The following is a 20,915-nucleotide window of genomic DNA, read 5'->3' as shown; positions in this document are numbered from 1 at the left end:
TAGTTCTTCTTCAATAAATGCTTTAAGAGCCTTTCTGCTAAGATTTGTTCCTCTTGAATCCCATTCAAAGCCCATACATGGCAACTTATGAATTCCAGCTGAGTCCCACAGTTTGCAGTAGAAAAATAAGTATGTTTCTATTTTTTTTTAAACGCACCACATTACATACATTCTTGGTATGATACTCAATGTGATATACAATATCATATGCGGGGCCATCTTTTGTGTCAATGCACCACTTAACTTTATTTTCCATGCAACATTCTCACTAAAAGTGACTTGCCTCATTCAGTTTCTCACCCATCTCATGTGTTGAAACTGTGCTTAATGGGTACCTTCCGGCTTCCCACAGAAGCAGGTATTCTTCTTGAAACACATGCCAGGGGTCTCAGTATAAGGTGAGCCCTGCCCACAGAGGGCACTTGTCTCAGCATCTTCAACTTTTTCCTGATGCTCAATGTACTTTCTTTCCAACCTTCCTAAATTCAGTTTATGGGTGCATGTCTTATAGCATGTAAGATGCCACCAAATGTTGTGTTTAACCAGGTCCTCCGCAGTGGTATTGTCCAAAGATTCAGCTACTAGTCGGTATGCTTCATTTCCCCATTGATGTCTAAAACTATCAAGACCAAAGTAAAAACAAGAATTTTGTAACAAATTACTTTGGGATTGTAATTAATTATGTACGTTAGGTAACGATGCGCATACCATTTGTGGATGGATTCCAGTAATTTCTGGCTGGATGCCGACATCTTAACCAGTGCCTTACTACAACTCTTTTGAAATAATAAAGTTGATAATCAATACCACTAAACCACTTCTTTTTTGCTGATGATGCCAAATCAACTTGAAGCACTCCTATTTATGGTAATCGGGAACATTGCAAAATATTAGTCAGGTATGTGCTGAGCATTAACTGACAGCAGGTACTATCAGTTGCGGGCCACAATTTAACTTTGTGAGGGCTATATGTTTGACAAGCCTGTGTTAAAATATAATTTTTAAAATTGATTTTTAAACATTTTTTGAATCTGTATCTACTTAATTGTTATAGGTTTGTCATGTCTGGTACCTTTGCATTGATGTGAGAAAGGGCTCTCCCAACTCAAGCCATTTCTGAAAACACTGTATTATCAAAATGTCAACCAACTGAAGGACGTGGAATTTGAAGCCAGGGGATGGCAGCGAGACACACTCCCACCCCCCACCGCGCTGAAGGTGACATCATTGAAATTATGATTCTGTAGATATTTACCAATAAAATGACATATCCCTTACCTTTCTACAATTAACTTGCCCACAGAATTAACATGCTCCTAGACTATGAGGCCTGCCTTAGAAAGATGAAGCCCATTCATCTGGCTTCCCAGCTTGTGTTTAAGTCCAAACTGACTTTATGAACAAATCCTTCTGCTCTCTGTGACTCGAAAGCAAGAACTGGAGAAAAAGGCAGAGCACACATTTTTATACTTCAGATCTCTCAGTCATACACTGAAAAATGTAAGTGAAGTATAACAAACCATGAAAGGGAATGCAGTTCTGTCCTGAAGAAAATGGAGCATGTAAAGACATGGTTCTGTTATCCCAGTCGTGAGGCAGGGAAAAAGACATTGCACCAATTGTCTGAGATACCTAAGGGAACAGAAATATTTATTAAACACATCTTTTTGTATAACAAATTTTGAATTAAATGTGTCAGACATTGCAACAAAACAAACACTTATTTCTATTTCTTTTAGTATTGCAACTCATTAATTCTTTCAAATTCCTTGCATCCTCCTTCACCTTAAACCTGGAAATTTATTAAAAGCAATGTTATGGCTGAAGTTTTTATATGAAAAGCTGTGAATTACAGATTTCACAGAGACCATGTAAAGTGGCCCCACTGCATTGATCTAGCTTCTTCAATCACTTTATATAATCTCTAATGGCAAAGTGCAGGCATGTACAGTGGAGCCAAAGGTATGGTCACCTGGGAATAATAGACTTTCTTGACTTTGGTGTCTGTAAAATCTCAGTCCCAGTGCTGCATTAATGTCACTTTTACAGTTTAGAGACTAACAAATTTATTTGAGCATAAGCTTTCGTGAGCTACAGCTCACTTCATCGGATGCATCCGATGAAGTGAGCTGTAGCTCACAAAAGCTTATGTTCAAATAAATTTGTTAGTCTCTAAGGTGCCACAAATACTCCTTTTCTTTTTGCAAATAGAGACTAACACGGCTGCTACTCTGAAACTTTTACAGCTAATTTCCTTCGCTTCTTAAAAATGAGAAGGGAATTCTTGCACTGAGATTCTGTACTAGTCATGGATTAATTGCAAGGACAGTTTAAAGCGTAGGTTAACATGCACCAAATGCACAGATTAGGAAAGTACTTGTATCTACTAAACAAAGGCCGTCTTCTCTCCTGAGCTTTGTGGAACCTCACAACTTTCATTGGCCTTAGTGGGATTTCTGCTATGAACTGAGGATAGTAGATAGATCACACACGTCAATTAAATCTAGAATTCAACCTTTTCCTCCAAACAAGTCTGACACCCCAGTGTAAACATATATTCTTTTATAGGAGAACATAGTGTGGTCCAGTGGCTAGGGCACTGGCTTGGGACTCAGTAGACCTAGCTTCTATTCATATCTTGATGTCTTCAAATCCAGGTGGGATGCCTTTCTGGAAGATATGCTTTAGTGGAAACTAAATGCCTAACTGCATCTTTACGCATCTCAACAACTTTGAAAACCTGGCTCTAAATTAATTGTTCATGACTATTTCTTAAGCAAATTTTTCAAACTAAGCTAAAACTTCCACATTCTTCACTAAAGTCATTAGCCAAAAGATTCAAACTTGGGTGGTTAAAGTCATGTATTTAAATATGTAAGTTATCTGCTTATCTTCAATGGAAGTTGTGCTTGCTCAGCAATTGTAACAATTAGGCCAATTTTATTTAGGCACCTGAAGAAGGCTTTATTTTAGGGACCTGTGGCAGGGCAGGGGTATAAACCCCTTGGATGCCCTGCTAAAAGGGTGGCTCCTCCCTTGTTTCCAGGCAGAGCAACTGCGTGCAGGGGCCCAGACACTCAGCAAGGAGCTCAGCTGCAGACCCTAACAAGGGCAGGCTCAGGGGAATCAGCTGAGCCCACTGGAGCCAGCTCGGCTGGTGTCTGGGAGGAGATACAAGCCCAGGGAAAGGCTCAGTGAGAAGGCTAGCCAGGGGAGAAGACAGGGGGACTGCAGCTCTGTCTCTACTGACTGCAGGAAGCCTCAGGGGCCAGAAGACCCAGGGAAGGGTCAGTGAGGGGATTGGTTTCAGAGTAGCAGCCGTGTTAGTCTGTATTCGCAAAAAGAAAAGGAGTACTTGTAGCACCTTAGAGACTAACAAATTTATTAGAGCATAAGCTTTCGTGAGTGAGCTGTAGCTCACGAAAGCTTATGCTCTAATAAATTTGTTAGTCTCTAAGGTGCCACAAGTACTCCTTTTCTTTTTGAGGGGATTGGTGTTAGGGGAATTGGGGTTGCACTAAGCACTGTAAATAAAGACGCGGGTGAAACAACTTGAAGAGGCTTTGGGACCCCTGCTTTGACCGGCCTAAGTACAAGAGCACAGGGACGCGAGGCAGGGAACCTGTGCACACCCTGTGACAGGACCCCATTTTAAAATTTTAGTCTATATAGGTACCAAGTGTGGCAAAAGTATCTGATTTATACGACTACCAAAAACAGCCGGAATATTTCTTAAAACAGAATTAGGCAGGTCAAAAGTGACCAAAATAGACAAGTCCGATATCGAACAAGGTTGGGCTAACCGGAGTAAGAAGTTTCAGCCAGTCAAGAGATTTACTTCAAGTTATAGATACCTTAAAAGTGACGTCCAAAGGAGGTTTTGTGGTTTGTTTTTGTTTTTTTTTTTTGATGCACAAAGACCTGAAACTTTTCTTTTAAACCATTTTGGGGTTTGTTTTTTGCCTTAGAAAAATCAAGTCTGGTTTTGCTGAAGGAACTCTTACTCTAGAGGTCCTATAACATGTTTGAATGTTAACGCTCACACTAAACAACAGCTATTCTGCACTTCTGAAAACTAAGCCCCCCTCCTTCAGGAAAATGAAACCCATCATAACACCCCGTTACTCCACCATGTGTTGTCAAAGGCCCTACTCATCTTAACACATACATTGTCTACTACATCTCCTCAGCTACACTTCCATTCCTCATGCGCACGCACACACACAAAATGGTGCTTTAACAGGATAGGTAGGGGTACTGAATCTTCAGCAGAGACTTAATCCAAAAGGACAGACATTGAGAAGCATGCAGAATTCTCAGTTCCAGCAGGGGAGGAATGCAGCATTCCAAATTGCTGGACAACATGGTGGATAATACACAAGGAAAAATAATAATAATACTAACAAGGAAATCTCCCACTTCCTCAAAGTTGTAGAGGGATCAACACTTGAGAATTAGCCAGCAATACAATAATAATCTGCCATGGTAATACTTTTTTGAAAACACTAGGTGAATATATAATTAACCTGTTTCAAGTAGAATCTACAAAATGCAAAGGAATTTGGCAAACTGCTCTTGCTGAACTCAGATCACTCCTACCCACTCCTAGAAGTAAATTCAATCTCACCTTGTTTGTCTCTGGCAACTGGTATGCTGTGGTTTGCCATCTATTGTACAATAATCCTGAGCCAATTTTGTCTTGTATAAGTTTTAGATTCCCTGAATATAACATTTGTTGTGCTCTGTGCTGCCAGTTCACAGTTCTCTCGATCATATACCGTAAAGCATCTCCCTCAGGAAGCCTCACACGGATACGCTGCAAGGAAGCCAGTAAAGGGAGGATTTTTTCTAAAGGTGGCTTTTCTGATCTATGACAGTGAGGACAGAGCCAAACACGAGGTCCCTGAAAAGTACTGGGCACTGAAACACAGTTAGTGTGAAAGACCCCTCTGCAGAGTTCACATTTTATCATTGGTGCTGCTGGCTCTTTCTGGCAAAGGCAAACTTTCAACTCTGCATCATTTTCATTAGATAGCACCTTCCCTTCATTTGCTGCTCTCAGAGAACGCAGTGCCTCCATCTCCTTTAAACGGGCTTCCCCAAGAGCGGCCATCTGCAAGGGAGTGAAAACAAATGCATTTAATTCCAGGATCGGCAAAAACAGAATCCCCTCTAAACGTAGGTTACTCACTGGAGTTCTTTGAGTGACCTCTGAACATTCACACTCTTGAGATGTGCCAATGATGCAGAATAGACCTTCCAGTAACAGTGCCAGGTGGAATGCTGTCATGATCTCTGATCCTAACATTTGGAGGGTAAGTCTGTAAGAGTGGGCCTAGTGCTCTATCTGCCTCAATTCCTTCTACCACCTTCCTTGGGTCCAGAGTTATAGCTAGGATTCCAAGGAACAGGAGAAGGTGGATGTGGAGCATGAATGGGCAGAGTCCATCTCAAAGAACTCCAGTTACTGGTGAGTAAACTTCACTTCTTCTGCCAGTAGCCTATGCACACTTCCAATCTTGGGAGTTTGGCAAACAGTGCTCCTCCTTCCAAACAGTGAGATGAGAAGTCCTAGTTAAACAGAGATTTTAATACATTTTTACCAAACGGAGGATCTGATCTAGATGCCAGATCTAAGGCACAGTTTGTGGTGATGGTCTGAACTGAGCTTCAAGAGGGAGCTCTACAGATCACTAATATGGAAGCAGCCTTCACTCTAGTTGGGTGCACTCTACACACTTCTGGAAGAGGAGCACTGGCATGTTTATAACACTCTTCAGTAGAGTCTAACCCACTTAGAAGGGCAGGGCAATGGGATATAACTGCTGGAATTTCACTCTCTTCCTCATAAGAGACAGTCTAGGCAATTTCCTGTATTCCTCAGACCTAATCAAATAGCAGGGTAATGTTCTTGTAACATCCAATGTGTGTAGATTAGCTTCCCCTAAGTGGAGAGTGAGGCCTGGGGAAAAATACTGGCAAGGAGAGGACTGGAATTCTGTTACCACCTTGGAGAAATTTGGGGTGTGTGATGAAGGACCTTTTGAAAGACTGTAAGGAAGAGGGAGGGTCAGCCTGGAGAGCCTGCAGCTGAAGTGATCATAGAATATTAGGGTTGGAAAAGACCTCAAGAGGTCATCTAATCCAATCCCCTGCTCAAAGCAAGATCGCTACAATAAAGGGAGGTTTCATGAGCTAAGTACTAGACTGAGGTCTTGTGCTGGTGTGGTTTCTCTAACTAGAGGTAGATGTACTTTAAAACCTTCCAAAAATCTTTTTATTACAAAATACAGAGTTTTGCCTGACTAAGCTGTGATGAGATGAGATGGCTGTGAGATGTATTTTTACTGATGATCATGGATAGTCCCAAGGATTTAAAATGAAGTACTCCAGTATGGCTAGAACAGCAGCTGAACCTGTGTTTATTTTATTGTTGGATGCTCACAAAGAAAATCTTTTCTACTTATGATCATAACACAGGGGAGTCCAATGCTTTCTGAAGTTTAATAGACTCTTCTGTACCTTCTCCAAACAGGGTGGTGCCAGATCTATCAAAGTCCTATAACCCATGCTGCCAAGTGGCAAGAGTAAGTCTGGATGGTAAATCTGATTTCTCTTCTAGGTCAACAGGTCTGGAATTGTGGGGAGACTCTTATGAGAGCTGCAGTTGATTCCAGAACCAATGTTGTGTCACTCAGTCTGGGGCAATCAGAACAGAAACAGAAATACAGGACTAGAAGGGATTTCAGTAGGTTATCTAGTCCAGTCCTCTGCACAGAGGCAGGACTAAGTATTATCTAGACCATACCTGGCTTGTGTACATCTAGCCTTTACATAAAAACCCCTCGTGATGGAGATTCTACCACCGCCCTAGGTAATATATTCCAGTGCTTACCTACTCATAAGGTCTGGAAGTTATTCTTAATGTCTAACCTAAATCTCCCTTGTGGCTATTTAAGCCCATGACTTCTTGCCTTGTCCTCAGTTGATAAGGAGAACAATCTATCATCCTGCTCTTTATAACAACCTTTTACTCATCCCCGCCCCCCCCCACTGTTCTTTTCCAGGCTAAACAAACCCATTTTTTTCAGTCTTTCCTTGTCCTGGGTTTTAGACCTTAAATAATTTTTGTTGCTCTCCTCTGTGTTTTCTCCAAGTTGTTCACATCTTTCCTAAAGTGTGGTGACCAGGATTGGACACAATACTCCAGGTTGAGACTATCAGTGTTAAGAAGAGTGGAAAAACTACTACTTCTGTCTTGTCTTCAGCACGCCTGTTAATATATCCCAGAATGTTGTTTGCCTTTTTTGCAACTGTATTACACTGTTGACTCATATTTAGTTTATGATCCACTATAACCTCCAGGTCCTTTTCTGAAGTATGCCTTCCTAGCCCTGGTCTACACTAGACCTTGAGGTCGAATTTAGCAGCGTTAAATCAATTTAACCCTGCACCCGTCCACATGACGAAGCCCTTTTTTTGACTTAAAGGGCGCTTAAAATTGATTTCCTTACTCCACCCCTGACAAGGGGATTAGCGTTGAAATCAGTTTTGCTGGGTCAAATTTGTGATACTGTGGACACAATTAGACGGTATTGGCCTCCGGGAGCTATCCCAGAGTGCTCCATTGTGACCGCTCTGGACAGCGCTCTCAACTCAGATGCATTGACCAGGTAGACAGGAAAAGGCCCGCAAACTTTTGAATTTCAATTTCCTGTTTGGCCAGTGTGGCAAACTGCAGGTGACCATGCAGAGCTCATTAACAGAGGTGACCATGATAGAATCCCAGAATCACAAAAGAGCTCCAGCATGGACCGAACGGGAGGTATGGGATCTGATCACTGTATGGGAAGAGGAATCTGTGCTATCAGAACTACGTTCCAGTTTTCAAAATGCCAAAACTTTTGTCAAAATCTCCCAGGGCATGAAGGACCCGAAGGACCCATAACAGGGACCCGAAGCAGTGCCGCATGAAATTTAAGGAGCTGAGGCAAGCCTACCAGAAAACCAGAGAGGCAAATGGCCGCTTCAGGTCAGAGCCCCAAACATGCCGCTTCTATGATGAGCTGCATGCCATTTTAGGAGGTTCAGCCACCACTACCCAAGCCGTGTTGTTTGACTCCTTCAATGGAGATGGAGGCAACATGGAAGCAAGTTTTGGAGACAAGGAAGACGATGATGATGAGGTTCTAGATAGTTCACAGCAAACAAGTGGAGAAACCGGTTTTCCCGACAGCCAGGAACTGTTTCTCATGCTGGACCAGGAGCCAGTATCCCCCGAACCCACCCAAGGCTGCATCCCAGACCCGCCAGGCGGAGAAGGGACCTCTAGTGAGTGTACCTTTTAAAATACTATACAAGGTTTAAAAGCCAGCATGTTTAATGATTAATTTGCCCTGGCATTCGTGGCTCTCCTGGATATACTCCCAAAGCCTTTACAAAAGGTTTCTGGGGAGGGCAGCCTTATTCCATCCACCATGGCAGGACACTTTACCAATCCAGGCCAGTAGCACGTACTCGGGAATCATTGTAGAACAAAGCATTGCAGTGTATGTTTGCTGGCGTTCAAACAACATCCGTTCTTTATCTCTCTGTGTTATCCTCAGGAGAGTGGTATCATTCATGGTCACCTAGTTGAAATAGGGTGCTTTTCTTAAGGGGACATTCAGAGGTGCCCGTTCCTGCTGAGCTGTTTGACTATGGCTGAAAAGAAATGTTCCCCGTTGTTAGCCATGCAGTGGGGGGAGGCAAAATGCGACCTTGTAAAGAAAGCACATTCGCTATGTGTGTAATGTTAACAGCAAGGTTTACCGTGAAAGAGTGTACACTTTGTTCTATAAAATGTGTCTTTTTAAATACCACTGTCCCTTTTTTTTCCCTCCACCAGCTGCATGTGTTTCAAGGATCACAGGATCTTCTCCTTCCCAGAGGCTAACGAAGATTAGAAGGCGAAAAAAACGCACTCGCGATGAAATGTTCTCTGAGCTCATGCTGTCCTCCCACACTGACAGAGCACAGACAAATGCGTGGAGGCAGACAATGTCAGAGTGCAGGAAAGCACAAAATGACCGGGAAGAGAGGTGGTGGGCTGAAGAGAGCAAGTGGCAGGCTGAAGAGAGGGCGGAAGCTGAAAGGTGGCGGCAACATGATGAGAGGAGGCAGGATTCAATGCTGAGGCTGCTGGAGGATCAAACTAATATGCTCCAGTGTATGATTGAGCTGCAGGAAAGGCAGCAGGAGCACAGACCGCCGCTACAGCCCCTGTGTAACCAACTGCCCTCCTCCCCAAGTTCCATAGCCTCCTCACCCAGACATCCAAGAACGTGGGGGGGGCCCCCTCCAGCCACCCAGCCACTCCATCCCAGAGGATTGTCCAAGTAACAGAAGGCTGGCATTCAATAAGTTTTAAAGTTTTAAACTTTTAAAGTGCTGTGTGGCCTTGTCCTTCCCTCCTCCACTACCCTCCTGGGCTACCTGGGTAATTATCCCCCTATTTGTGTGATGAATTAATAAAGAATGCATGAATGTGAAGCAACAATGACTTTATTGCCTCTGCAAGAGGTGATCGAAGGGATGTGGGGAGGGTGGTTAGCTTACAGGGAAGTAGAGTGAACCAAGGGGCGGGGGGTTTCATCAAGGAGAAACAAACAGAACTTTCACAACATAGCCTGGCCAGTCATGAAACTGGTTTTCAAAGCTTCTCTGATGCGCACCGCACCCTCCTGTGCTCTTCTAACCGCCCTGGTGTCTGGCTGCCCATAACTAGCAGCCAGGCGATTTGCCTCAACCTCCCACCCCACCATAAACGTCTCCCCCTTACTCTCACAGATACTGTGGAGCACACAGCAAGCAGTAATAACAGTGGGAATATTGGTTTCGCCGAGGTCTAACCAAGTCAGTAAACTGCGCCAGCGCACTTTTAAACATCCAAATGCATATTCTACCACCATTCTGCACTTGCTCAGCCTGTAGTTGAACAGCTCCTGACTACTCTCCAGGCTGCCTATGTATGGCTTCATGAGCCATGGCATTAAGGGGTAGGCTGGGTCCCCCAAGGAGAACTACAGGCATTTCAACATCCCCAACGGTTATTTTCTGGTCTGGGAAGAAAGTCCCTTCCTGAAGCTTATGAAACAGACCAGAGTTCCTGAAGATGCGAGCGTCATGTACCTTTCCCAGCCATCCCATATTGATGTTGGTGAAACGTCCCTTGTGATCCACCAGTGCTTGCAGCACTATTAAAAAGTACCCCTTGCGGTTTATGTACTCACTGGCTTGGTGCTCCGGTGCCAAGATAGGGATATGGGTTCCATCTATGGCCCCACCACAGTTAGGGAATCCCATTGCAGCAAAGCCATCCACTATGACCTGCACATTTCCCAGGGTCACTACACTTGATATCAGCAGATCTTTGATTGCGTTGGCTACTTGCATCACAGCAGCCCCCACAGTAGATTTGCCCACTCCAAATTGATTCCCGACTGACCGGTAGCTGTCTGGCGTTGCAAGCTTCCACAGGGCTATTGCCACTCGCTTCTCAACTCTGAGGGCTGCTTTCATCTTGGTATTCTTGTGCTTCAGGACAGGGGAAAGCAAGTCACAAAGTTCCATGAAAGTGCCCTCACGCATGCGGAAGTTTCGTAGCCACTGGGAATCGTCCCAGACTTGCAATACTATGCGGTCCCACCAGTCTGTGCTTGTTTCCCAGGCCCAGAATCGGCGTTTCATGAGCCTGCCCCATTAGCATCATGATGCCCACATTGCCAGGGCACGTGCTTTGAGAGAAGTCTGTGTCCATGTCCTCATCACTCTCGTAACCGCGCTGACATCGCCTACTCGCCCAGTTTCGCTTTGCCAGGTTCTGGTGCTGCATATACTGCTGGATAATGCGTGTGGTGTTTAATGTGCTCCTAATTGCCAAAGCGATCTGAGTGGGCTCCATGCTTGCCGTGGTATGGCTTCTGCACAGAAAAAAAGCGCGGAACCATTGTCTGCTGTTGCCCTGATGGAGGGAGGGGCGACTGACGACATGGCTTACAGGGTTGGCTTACAGGGAATTAAAATCAACAAAGGGGGTGGGGCTTTGCGAGAAACTGAATGGCTGCCTCAAGGATAGAACTCAAAACTGGGTTTAGCAGGCCGTTGATTTCACAGAGGGAGGGAGGGAGGGAGGAGAAATTGAATACAAAACAAATCTGATCTATTTCTTGTTTTGAGCCACTTCATCTATCTTTATACATCTTGCTGGCAGCAGACTGTGCAGTACGACCGCTAGCCATCGTCACCTCCTGGGTGCTTGGCAGAAGACAGTGCAATATGAATGCTGGCCATCATCTTCTGCTGGCTGCAGTTTAAAAGACAGTGCACTGCCGGAAGGACTCAATCGCCATGAGATGAAACAAGGGACCTGGCTGAGTCACTCCCATGTTTGCCCAGGTGCCCGGTTAAAAGAGCACTCAGGACTATGTCGATGACGGCTACCAGTCATACTGCACTATCTGCTGCCAAAAGGCAATAAACTGCTGCTGTGTAACAATGCAGTACCACGTCCGCCAGCACCCAGGAGACATACGGTGATGGTTAGCTGAGCGGGCTCCAAGCTTGCTGTGGTATGGCGTCTGCACAGGTAACTCAAGAAAAAAGGTGCAAAATGATTGTCTGCCCTCGCTTTTACGGAGGGAGGGAGGGAACGGGGACCTGACGATATGTACCCAGAATCACCTGCGACAATGTTTTAGCCTCATCAGGCACTGGGATTTCTATCCAGAATTCAAATGGGCGGTGGAGACTGCGGGAACTGTGGGATAGCTACCCACAGTGCAAAGTTCTGGAAGTTGACAGTTGCCTCGGTACTGTGGACGCAGTCCGCCGACTACATGCACTTTGAGCATTTGTGCGGGAACACACACACACTCGACTGTATAAAAACGCTTTCTACAAAACCAACTTCTATAAATTCGACCTAATTTCATAGTGTAGACATACCCCTAGGCAGTCATTTCCTGTTTTGTATTTGTGCAATTGATTATTCCATTTTAAGTTTAGTATTTTGCATTTGTCCTTATTGAATTTCATTCTGATTATTTTGGACCAATTCTCCAGTTTGTCAAGATCATTTTGAATTCTAATTCTGTCCTTCAAAGTACTTGCAAACCCTCCAAGGTTGGAATCATCCACAAACTTCATAAGTGTACTCTCTATACCATTATCCAAATAATTTATGAAGATACTTAATAGAACCAGACCCAAGAAAGATCCTTGCAGGACCCCACTTGATATATCTTTTCAGCTTGACTGTGAGCTGCTGCTGATTATTCTTAGAGTATGGTTTTCCAGCCAGTTGTTCGCCCACCTTATAGTACCTGTGATTGACCCTGTGAGCCAAAGGCAGATTGGAATATGGATGTCTCAGAGGCTTGATGCCATGAATCTGAGCCACCACAGTAAACATGGATCAAGTAGGGAGTGATGGTTCCAAAGAAAAATCAGGTGCCTCATCAGACTTATGAAGATGTTTTGAGCATGGAACAGAAGACCTTGAACCTGGTGCAGGTGTGTTTCTCAAAATAGGACCCTGGCCCTCAATATTACCCTTTGCTGTGACTCTGGCTTCTGAGGCTGAGTTCTTAGAGGAATGTGTTTGTACTTCAGCATATGGCACAATAAGTACTCAAGCCTTAGGGGTATGCTGTTAAGAATCAGTTCTCTAACCAGCAGTGGACACCAGCAAAGCCCAGTGTTTAAGCTCAATCAGATCCTTAGGTTTGGCTCCAGCCAAGGATGCAGAAACCTGCTTCAGGACTTTGCCAGGCTTTCTAATATCTTTAGAGGTTGCAGCAGAGGGTGGTCTCCCAGCAGTTACAGATCCCTGCATTTCAGTGCTGACCCTGTTAATAGCTCCTTCATTTGCATAGCTTGAAGGCAATTCTCACAGTCTTTTCTGACCCTGGGAGTGAAGGTGCTGCATATGGAAAAACAAGGTGAATGACCTTGCCTCAAGCAGGCCACAGATGCCTCTGGATGTAGGAAAATCAGGGCAAAAGATGCAACTCTTGAGCCCTGATATCATTGTCTTTTTTTCTGACATATTGGAACCAAGGATCTTCACCAGGATGCAAAGAACCTTAGTCAAAAAATAATAAAATAAAAATAAAGAACTAACAGCTAATGAAGGTAGAAAGGTGAATCTGGGTTGGGAGCCTGGTGAGGTTCCTGGTCAGTCTGCTATGACTGGAAGAAACTAAGGCGGCTGATGCTCCACATCTCTTTTACTGAGGAACATGGAGGAGGGAGGGCATGGGTGCTATAATGGGCACTGCTACTAGAAGGTTCCACTGGCTTAGCTGAACTGTTGGCACATCCCAAGAATGGGAATGTGCAAAAGCCATTCAAAAAATAGCAGCTTCTCCAGCAAAGAGCTCCACAGTAATCTGACAAACATTCTTCCAAATTTAATGCTCATAAAAATTGGATATCCTTGCAAAATAATCTTTACCTCCCACTCCCCAAAACCCTGCCCTGTGTATAAAAAAGGATTCCACTCTCACTTCCCTAAAAGTTACTTAAAGCTGAAACCAAGGTTCAAAAGCACCAAAGAACAGACATGGTATATGGATACTTTTCTCTGCACATATCTCTTTACTCTTCTGGTTTGTCTCTATGTAGTCTGAAAACTAAGCATAGTTTGCAGGCACTCAGTGAAGTTTCAGAGTAGCAGCCGTGTTAGTCTGTATTCGCAAAAAGAAAAGGAGTACTTGTGGCACCTTAGAAACTAACAAATTTATTAGAGCATAAGCTTTCGTGAGCTACAGCTCACTTCATCGGATGCATCTGTAGCTCACGAAAGCTTATGCTCTAATAAATTTGTTAGTCTCTAAGGTGCCACAAGTACTCCTTTTCTTTCAGTGAAGTTTGTGTGCCTGCCTTAACATTTCGTCCCCTTTTTATAGTTCTTTTTGCCTAAACTTGATAAATCTTTAGTTCTACTCATCATTACTGTAGCAGTATGGTACAATTTATCATGGAAGCTTACCTATATATTATTTTAAAAGTTAAATTTAAAAACAAAAAGTTGCACTGTATCCTGGATATCTGACCCACTAAGTCAATTGCAAATTAAGAGCCAGGTTCATCACCATACTCCAGCTGCTTTGTATTGTTCTAGCAATGCAAAACTACAGTAAGCCGCGTAAACTGAACAGAGAGCTTATCTCGGACAGAAAGGATTATGGAGTTCTAAGTACAATGAGGTTTTTGCACAGTTACTAATTCTGAGACATGCCTTTTGGAGATAATGCCTCTTAGAAAGGTAGGCCTTGATGGATAGAGAATGGTTAAGTTAGATGTCATGGGTTTGAAATGCGCTGCCTTGAGGGCTTGAATAACTGGAAATTGGTACAGTGTTGGGAGATCAGACAAAACCTGTAACAAGCACTATCTGATCAGTCTGAGGAATCTGGGTATTTGAGGTTGCTCAATCAAAGAACTAGAACACTGCATAAAGAACACTGCTGAGGGTTGACACCAGTCTTGCTATGGTGCATTATTGCAAGGTTATCCAAACCACCCTGGAGAAGCTCTAAGCTCTAGTATAACTGGGATTCTAGCTTCCCTTGTGTCAGAAATGAAACTTGACAAGATAAATGAACAGGTTAGCAAATAGGAGCAGCTAACAGGGAAGTTTTGCGAAGGAGTTTAGAGAGAGAGTGGGGGGCTAGATACACTTAACATTCTTTAAACTTCTTTAAATTTAAGGACAAAAACACCCCCTGATAAAAACAAAACAAACAACAACAAAGGAACAATTTGCAGGAGGAAAAAGAGAATGCAAGCAGAAGTCCAGCAATAGAGTGGGGGCTATCCAGTTTATTGCACTCAATGCAGCATGTAGGATTACCTGCCTATGGGCAGGTTACATATATGTACATTCGGTACAAGGAGCTCCTGGCTCTCAGAGAACATGTACGGGCTTTGGAAACAAGAGTGGCTGAACTGGAGGAGCTAAGGGAGACGTAGAGGTACACAGATGAGACTTTCTGGGACCCAACAGAACAGTCGCACCACCAGTCTGACAGCCAATGTGCTGTTGAGGAGGATGCAAGTCTCAGGGAAAGAGAACATCCAACTGGAGTGGATGGAAATGATCCCATAGTTGGGACCCTCCTTCCAGATGATGTTTTGGTATCTTCTTGCATTGAGGATACCTCTCTGGTGGCAGGAACTCCAGTTATTAGGAAGAGACCTGTATTAATAATGAATATATATATATATATTCATTATATATATAATGAATATAATTAATAAATCATTAGAATCTTGGTGCGAAGATTGTGGATCTCTCAAGACATCTAGATAGACTTATGTGTAGTGCTGGGGAGGATCCGGTGGTTGTGGTACATGTAGGTACCAATGACATAGGGAAGGATAGGAGAGAGGTCCTGGAGGCCAAATTTACGTTACTAGGTAAGAGATTAAAGTACAGGACCTCCATAGTAGCATTCTCTGAAATGCTTCCAGTTCCACGTGCAGGGCCAGGTAGACAGGCAGAACTGCAGGATCTCAATGTGTGGATGAGACTATTGTGTACGGAGGAATGGCTTAGATTTATTAGAAACTGGGGAAACTTTTGGGAAAAGGGGAGCCTATACAGGAAGGATGGGCTCCACTTAAACGAAAATTGAACCAGATTGCTGGCACTTAAAATTAAAAAGGTTGTAGAGCAGTTTTTAAACTAAGGGCTGGGGGAAAGCCGACGGGGGGGGGGGGGAGCACGTGCTTCGGACAGAGACATCCCTTAGGGGAGGATTTATTAATGGAAATTCTCAATGTCCTAATAATAAGGAGAGGATGGAAGATGATAAAATACAGGTAGGATCTGATGAGAAACAGTCAAATGAAAAAGAGTCCCATTCAATTACATCATGTAATGGCAGACTGCTAAAAAGTGACAAATTCTTCAAGTGCTTACATACAAATGCTAGAAGTCTAAATAATAAGATGGGTGAACTAGAGTGCCTCGTATTAAATGAGGATATTGATATAATAGGCATCACAGAAACTTGGTGGAATGAGGAACTGTCCCAGATTGAGATGTCATTAGAAGAGGTTCTGGAACAAATTGATAAACTAGAAACAGTAATAAGTTACCAGGACTAGATGGGATTCACACAAGAGTCCTGAAGGAACTCAAATGTGAAACTGCAGAACTATTTACTGTGGTTTGTAACCTATGATTTAAATCAGATTTTGTACCAAATGACTGGAGGATAGCTAATGTGACACCAATTTTTAAAGAGGTCTCCAGAGGTGATCCTGGCAATTAAGTAAGCCTGACGTCAGTAACGGGCAAATTGGTTGAAACTTTAGTAAAAAACAGAATTATCAGACACATAGATGAACAGAATTAGTTGGCGAAGAGTCAACATGGTTTTTGTAAAGGGAAATCATGCCTCACCAATCCACTAGAATTCTTTGAGGGGGTCGATAAGCATGTGGACAAAGGGGATCCAGTGGATATAGTGTACTTAGATTTTCAGAAAGCCTTTGACAAGGTCCCTCACCAAAGGCTCTTAAGCAAAGTAAGCTGTCATGGGATAAGAGGGAAGGTCCTATCATGGATTGGTAACTGGTTAAAAGATAGGAAACAAAAGGCAGGAATAAACGGTCAGGATCAAAAGGATCGCTCAAAACTGAGTGACTGGCAACAAAATGGCAGATCAAATTCAGTGTAGATAAATGCAAAGTAACGCACCTTGGAAAACATAATCCCAACTATACATATAAAATGATGGGGTCTAAATTAGCTGTTACCACTCAAGAAAGATCTTGGCGTCATTGTGATTAGTTCTCTGAAAACATCCACTCAATGTGCAGCGACAGTAAAAAAAAAAAGCTAACAATTGTGGGAATCGTTAAGAAAGGGATAGATAATAAGACAGAAAATATCATATTGCCTTATATAAATCCATGATACGACCACATCTTGAATGCTGTGTGCATATGTGGTCACCCCACTTCAAAAAAGATATACTGGACTTGGAAAAGTTACAGAAAAGGGCAACAAAAATTATTAGGGTTATGGAACAGCTTCCGCATGAGCAGAGATTAATACGATTGGGACTTTTCAGCTTGGAAAAGAGAAGACTAAGGGGAGATATGATCGAGGTCTATAAAATCATGACTGGTGTTGAAAATAAGGAAGTGTTGTTTACTACTTCTCATAACACAAGAACTAGAGGACACCAAATGAAATTAATAGACAGCAGGTTTAAAACAAACAAAAGGAAGTATTTCTTCACACAACACACAGTCAATCTGGAACTCTTTGCCAGAGGATGTTGTGAAGGCCAAGACTATAACAGGGTTCAAAAAAGAATTAGATGAAGTAATAGAGGATAGGTCCATCACTGGCCATTAGCCAGATGGGCAGGGATGGTGTCCCTAGCCTCTGTTTGCCAGAAGCTGGGAATGGGTGATGGAATGGATCACTTGATTACCTGTTCTGTTCACACGCTCTGGCATACCTGGCATTGGACACTGTTGGAAGACAGGATAGAGGGCTAGATGAACCTTTGGTCTGACCCAGTATGGCCATTCTTATGTTATTATGTAACAAGTTTTCCTGCTGGAGTACACTGTGAATACCAGAGAATAAGCACTGAGGAACTATACTTCTCTTTTGATGCGTAGGCTGTTATTCACAGATAATCCGGCTCCAAATGTAAAAGGACCCATAATTCACCGTCCATTCAAGTGTCATTCTGCGGTGGATTGGCTGGCTATGTCAGGCCTGAAAACTATGTGTTCTGGGCCAGTTGGGTATTAAAAGGATGATGACATCTGTTCTCTTTTCTTCCTTCTGTTTCAAGGTACCCTTTATGTGACCCGGAGACTCTTCTGTGCCCAGAACATTATTTCCATTGCTTTCAAGAAGCCCTCTGAATTTCTGGTGTTTATTCAAGAATGCCACAGGTGGTACTATCAAAATGAACCAGCAGGTGGTGTCCTCAGAAGATATTTCTAGACCTCACTCCTCAGCCTGAGAGGCTTGCTTCTGTAATGAGTATCCAAAGGTTTGGAATAAGAACAGGGTTGACTTTCAGCATGTTCTTGGGACTCAGCCATCTGCAAAGGAACATCAGAATATGGTCTGGATCTGACATCTGATTCTGCACCACTTATGGCGAGCAGTTCCATGTCTTGAACAGGAACTTCCAGAAATGCCTCATATGGACTCTCACCCCAGGGATGCATGGCACTATCAATCCCAGCTACTGGAAATACTGAGATATAGATGAATGCTGCTGAGAAGCCAAAGATGTTATCAAGTTTTTGATCTTCATAAAGCTTTTCTGTGATGGAAATATTTTAACCAGAACCATGAGAATTTCAATCTCAATGTGAGCAGTTCTTTAGGACTGGCGGTTCAGAGAGCTCTTCTTGATGTTCAGTACATAACACCATGGGTGTGAATTACTGCCAGGGTCTGGTGAATTTTGATAATATCTGTTCTGCTATGAGCTGTGCTCATACAAACGTCATCCATAAGTAAATGAAGGTTGGTTACTTGTAACCAGAGTTCTTTGAGATGATTGCATATTCACATTTATGGGTAACATGCCGCCCAGTGCAGCCCAACAGTAGAACTTTCTCCAATCAGTACCCATTAGAGCGCATGTGTGACTCCTTCAGCCCCTCTCCTCATCATTTCTAAATGTTCTGAAGGCAATGCTATATAAGGGGATACTGTGCCCTCTACCACCTCAGTTCTTTCTGCCGCTAACCCAGAGAAACCATAACAGAACTCTGAGAAAGTGGAGAAGGTGGGTGGGAAATCTAAAGATGCAGAGTCATGTAGAAGAACTCCAGTTACAAGTATGGAACCTTCATTTCTTCTTGAGTGGTTCCGCAAATCCACACATATGGATAGTTTGGCAAACAGTGGTGAAAACTCAAGAGAAGGGAATAGAGTCCTAATTAATCAATGATTAAAGCACTGCTCTACCAAATCTAGCATCTGCTCTTGAAACCAAATCCAAAACATAATATTTAGTAAAGGTTGGGACTGACTTCCAAATAGCAACCTCACTCCAGAACACAGGTCCAGGCCTAGCAATTGATCACTGATTTCTCCACAGTATTTCCTTCGTAGCGCAGGCAAACCCATCTAATTTCCCATCATAGCCAGACCAAATCCAGACACTCTGTCTGCGAAAATCCATGACCCCCGTCCCCTTCCCTAAAAAAATGAGAGTAACCATGAAGCAAGAGCTTCAGTCAGTGTTCTAGCTGGGAGTAATAAAAGAGTTGTTTAGTGACTGGAGAAGCCCAATAGTTAGAGCCCTGCAAACCTGCAGAAATTATCATCTGTGGATGTGAATATCCGCGGACAAAGTTTGCTGATCATGGCTCTACCAATGGTGCTGGTCCTTAACCCTGAAAGGGGCCACGCTTTTTTGAACAGATTTCAGGAAAGTCAATGCTGTGTCAAAATTTAAGACATACCCTATGCCACACATTGAAGAACTGCTGGATCAGCTCAGTGAGACGGAGTACATTATCACCTTAGATCTGACCAAAAGGTATTGGCAGATTGCACTCATGCCTGAGTCCTGGGAAAAAACTGCACTGGCCACCCATAAGTGATGGGGTAGGGAGGCCCCATATCAGTAGAGAACAAGTTAAGGGAAAGCTTATGAGCCCAGCTAGCCCAGTCCCACTACACCTGCAGCCAGAGCCAAGCCTGGCTCAGTTCAGGGCTGACTGGCCCTGAAGAAGGATGGAGCTCTGCCTGAAGGGAGCTTTGCCAGCAGGGTTGTGGAGAGATGAGCCTGTTACCTGGAACACCCACTGGGGAGGAACAGTTAGACTCCCAAGGATTGAGTAAGGCAAAGGTAGAGACTGTTTGGAAACTAAGCACAAAGGATAGGGCAAGGATGCCCTATGGGAGGACTGGTGGTGACTGAGTATTGATTTGGGTTTGCTTTTTGCTCAGGGCCTCACTGTCCCCTCATAACCCAATAAAGCCATGAAGTCCAGGACTGATCTCCAATAGTTGGGAAACATATCCCAGAAACATATCTGTAGAAAGAGAGCCAAACTGTCCAAAAGAATGAGGAAACACAGATTTAGGTGGCACAAGTTTTGACGGTTCTCTTAACTCTTTTTCTACCCTCCTATAACTGACGATCCAACCTCAGATCCACTGTTGACCTCACTGGAGACAGCAAGGACAGTGGAGGATGAACAGACATAAAATGTAAAAAGGATCTGCCAGGTGATCCTGTAAAACTCTTTGGAGGAGGCAAAGATGGACCTGGAGAAACTCTCTTCTGCTTTCCCGTTTTTTCAGGTGAAGGGGATGCAGATCTAGGAGCGGATGATGCCTTTCTCTCTCTCACCCACATCAGTCCCTCACTCAGATCCAGGGAGTTCTCAGAAACAGACCATCAGCCATCACAGTAAAAGTCCTTTTCAGATCCAGGAGGGCCCCAAGTGGGAATGGATGATGACTTAGAGCCGTACCTCTAAAATTTGAAGCTGTACCCAGAACTGACTGAAGTTTCAGACTCAGAACTACAGATGGAAAGCTAACATATGCAACCTAGCAATGCTAACGGTGGCCATCTTCTCCCTCTCCTTTTTTTCTGCAGAACAGACACAGCCAGAACCGTGACAGACTGCAGCCCTGTATTCAAACTCTACACACCACTGTAATAATCTTCATACAAAATATGCCTTGTAAGGTATCATTTGAAAAATAATACCTTGCTGCTCAATATCATCCTGGTGAAATATATGTAGCAGTATTATATGTAAAGTTATGAACAAAAGCTGAAATCATGACTGAAGGGTGAGACAAATATGAGGTGCAGGTAAACCAGTTTCTCAAAGATAGAGAACAAGTTGATGCCTCT

At 43.5% G+C, this 20,915-nt stretch overlaps 1 protein-coding gene across 9 annotated transcripts in view; it reads right to left on the bottom strand.

Annotated features, from left to right (window-relative positions):
• Nucleotides 1-20,915, bottom strand: part of KDM5B (lysine demethylase 5B) — a 204,053-nt gene that overhangs the window by 15,388 nt on the left and 167,750 nt on the right. For 8 of the 9 annotated variants that reach the window (XM_043500701.1, XM_043500706.1, XM_038379461.2 and 5 more), the window contains 2 exons: nucleotides 4,628-5,113; nucleotides 1,521-1,632 (listed from right to left, as the gene is read on the bottom strand). In XM_043500701.1, coding sequence (XP_043356636.1) covers nucleotides 1,521-1,632; nucleotides 4,628-5,113 — 598 coding nt within the window. The remainder of the gene's footprint in view (nucleotides 1-1,520; nucleotides 1,633-4,627; nucleotides 5,114-20,915) is intronic. The other variant, XM_038379466.2, reaches the window with a different exon arrangement.

Source organism: Dermochelys coriacea, chromosome 21 (assembly GCF_009764565.3).
Source record: "Dermochelys coriacea isolate rDerCor1 chromosome 21, rDerCor1.pri.v4, whole genome shotgun sequence".
NCBI classification, from domain to species: Eukaryota; Metazoa; Chordata; order Testudines; family Dermochelyidae; genus Dermochelys; species Dermochelys coriacea.
Note: the sequence above shows the minus strand (reverse complement) of the source record. Positions and strands in the feature narration are given on the sequence as shown.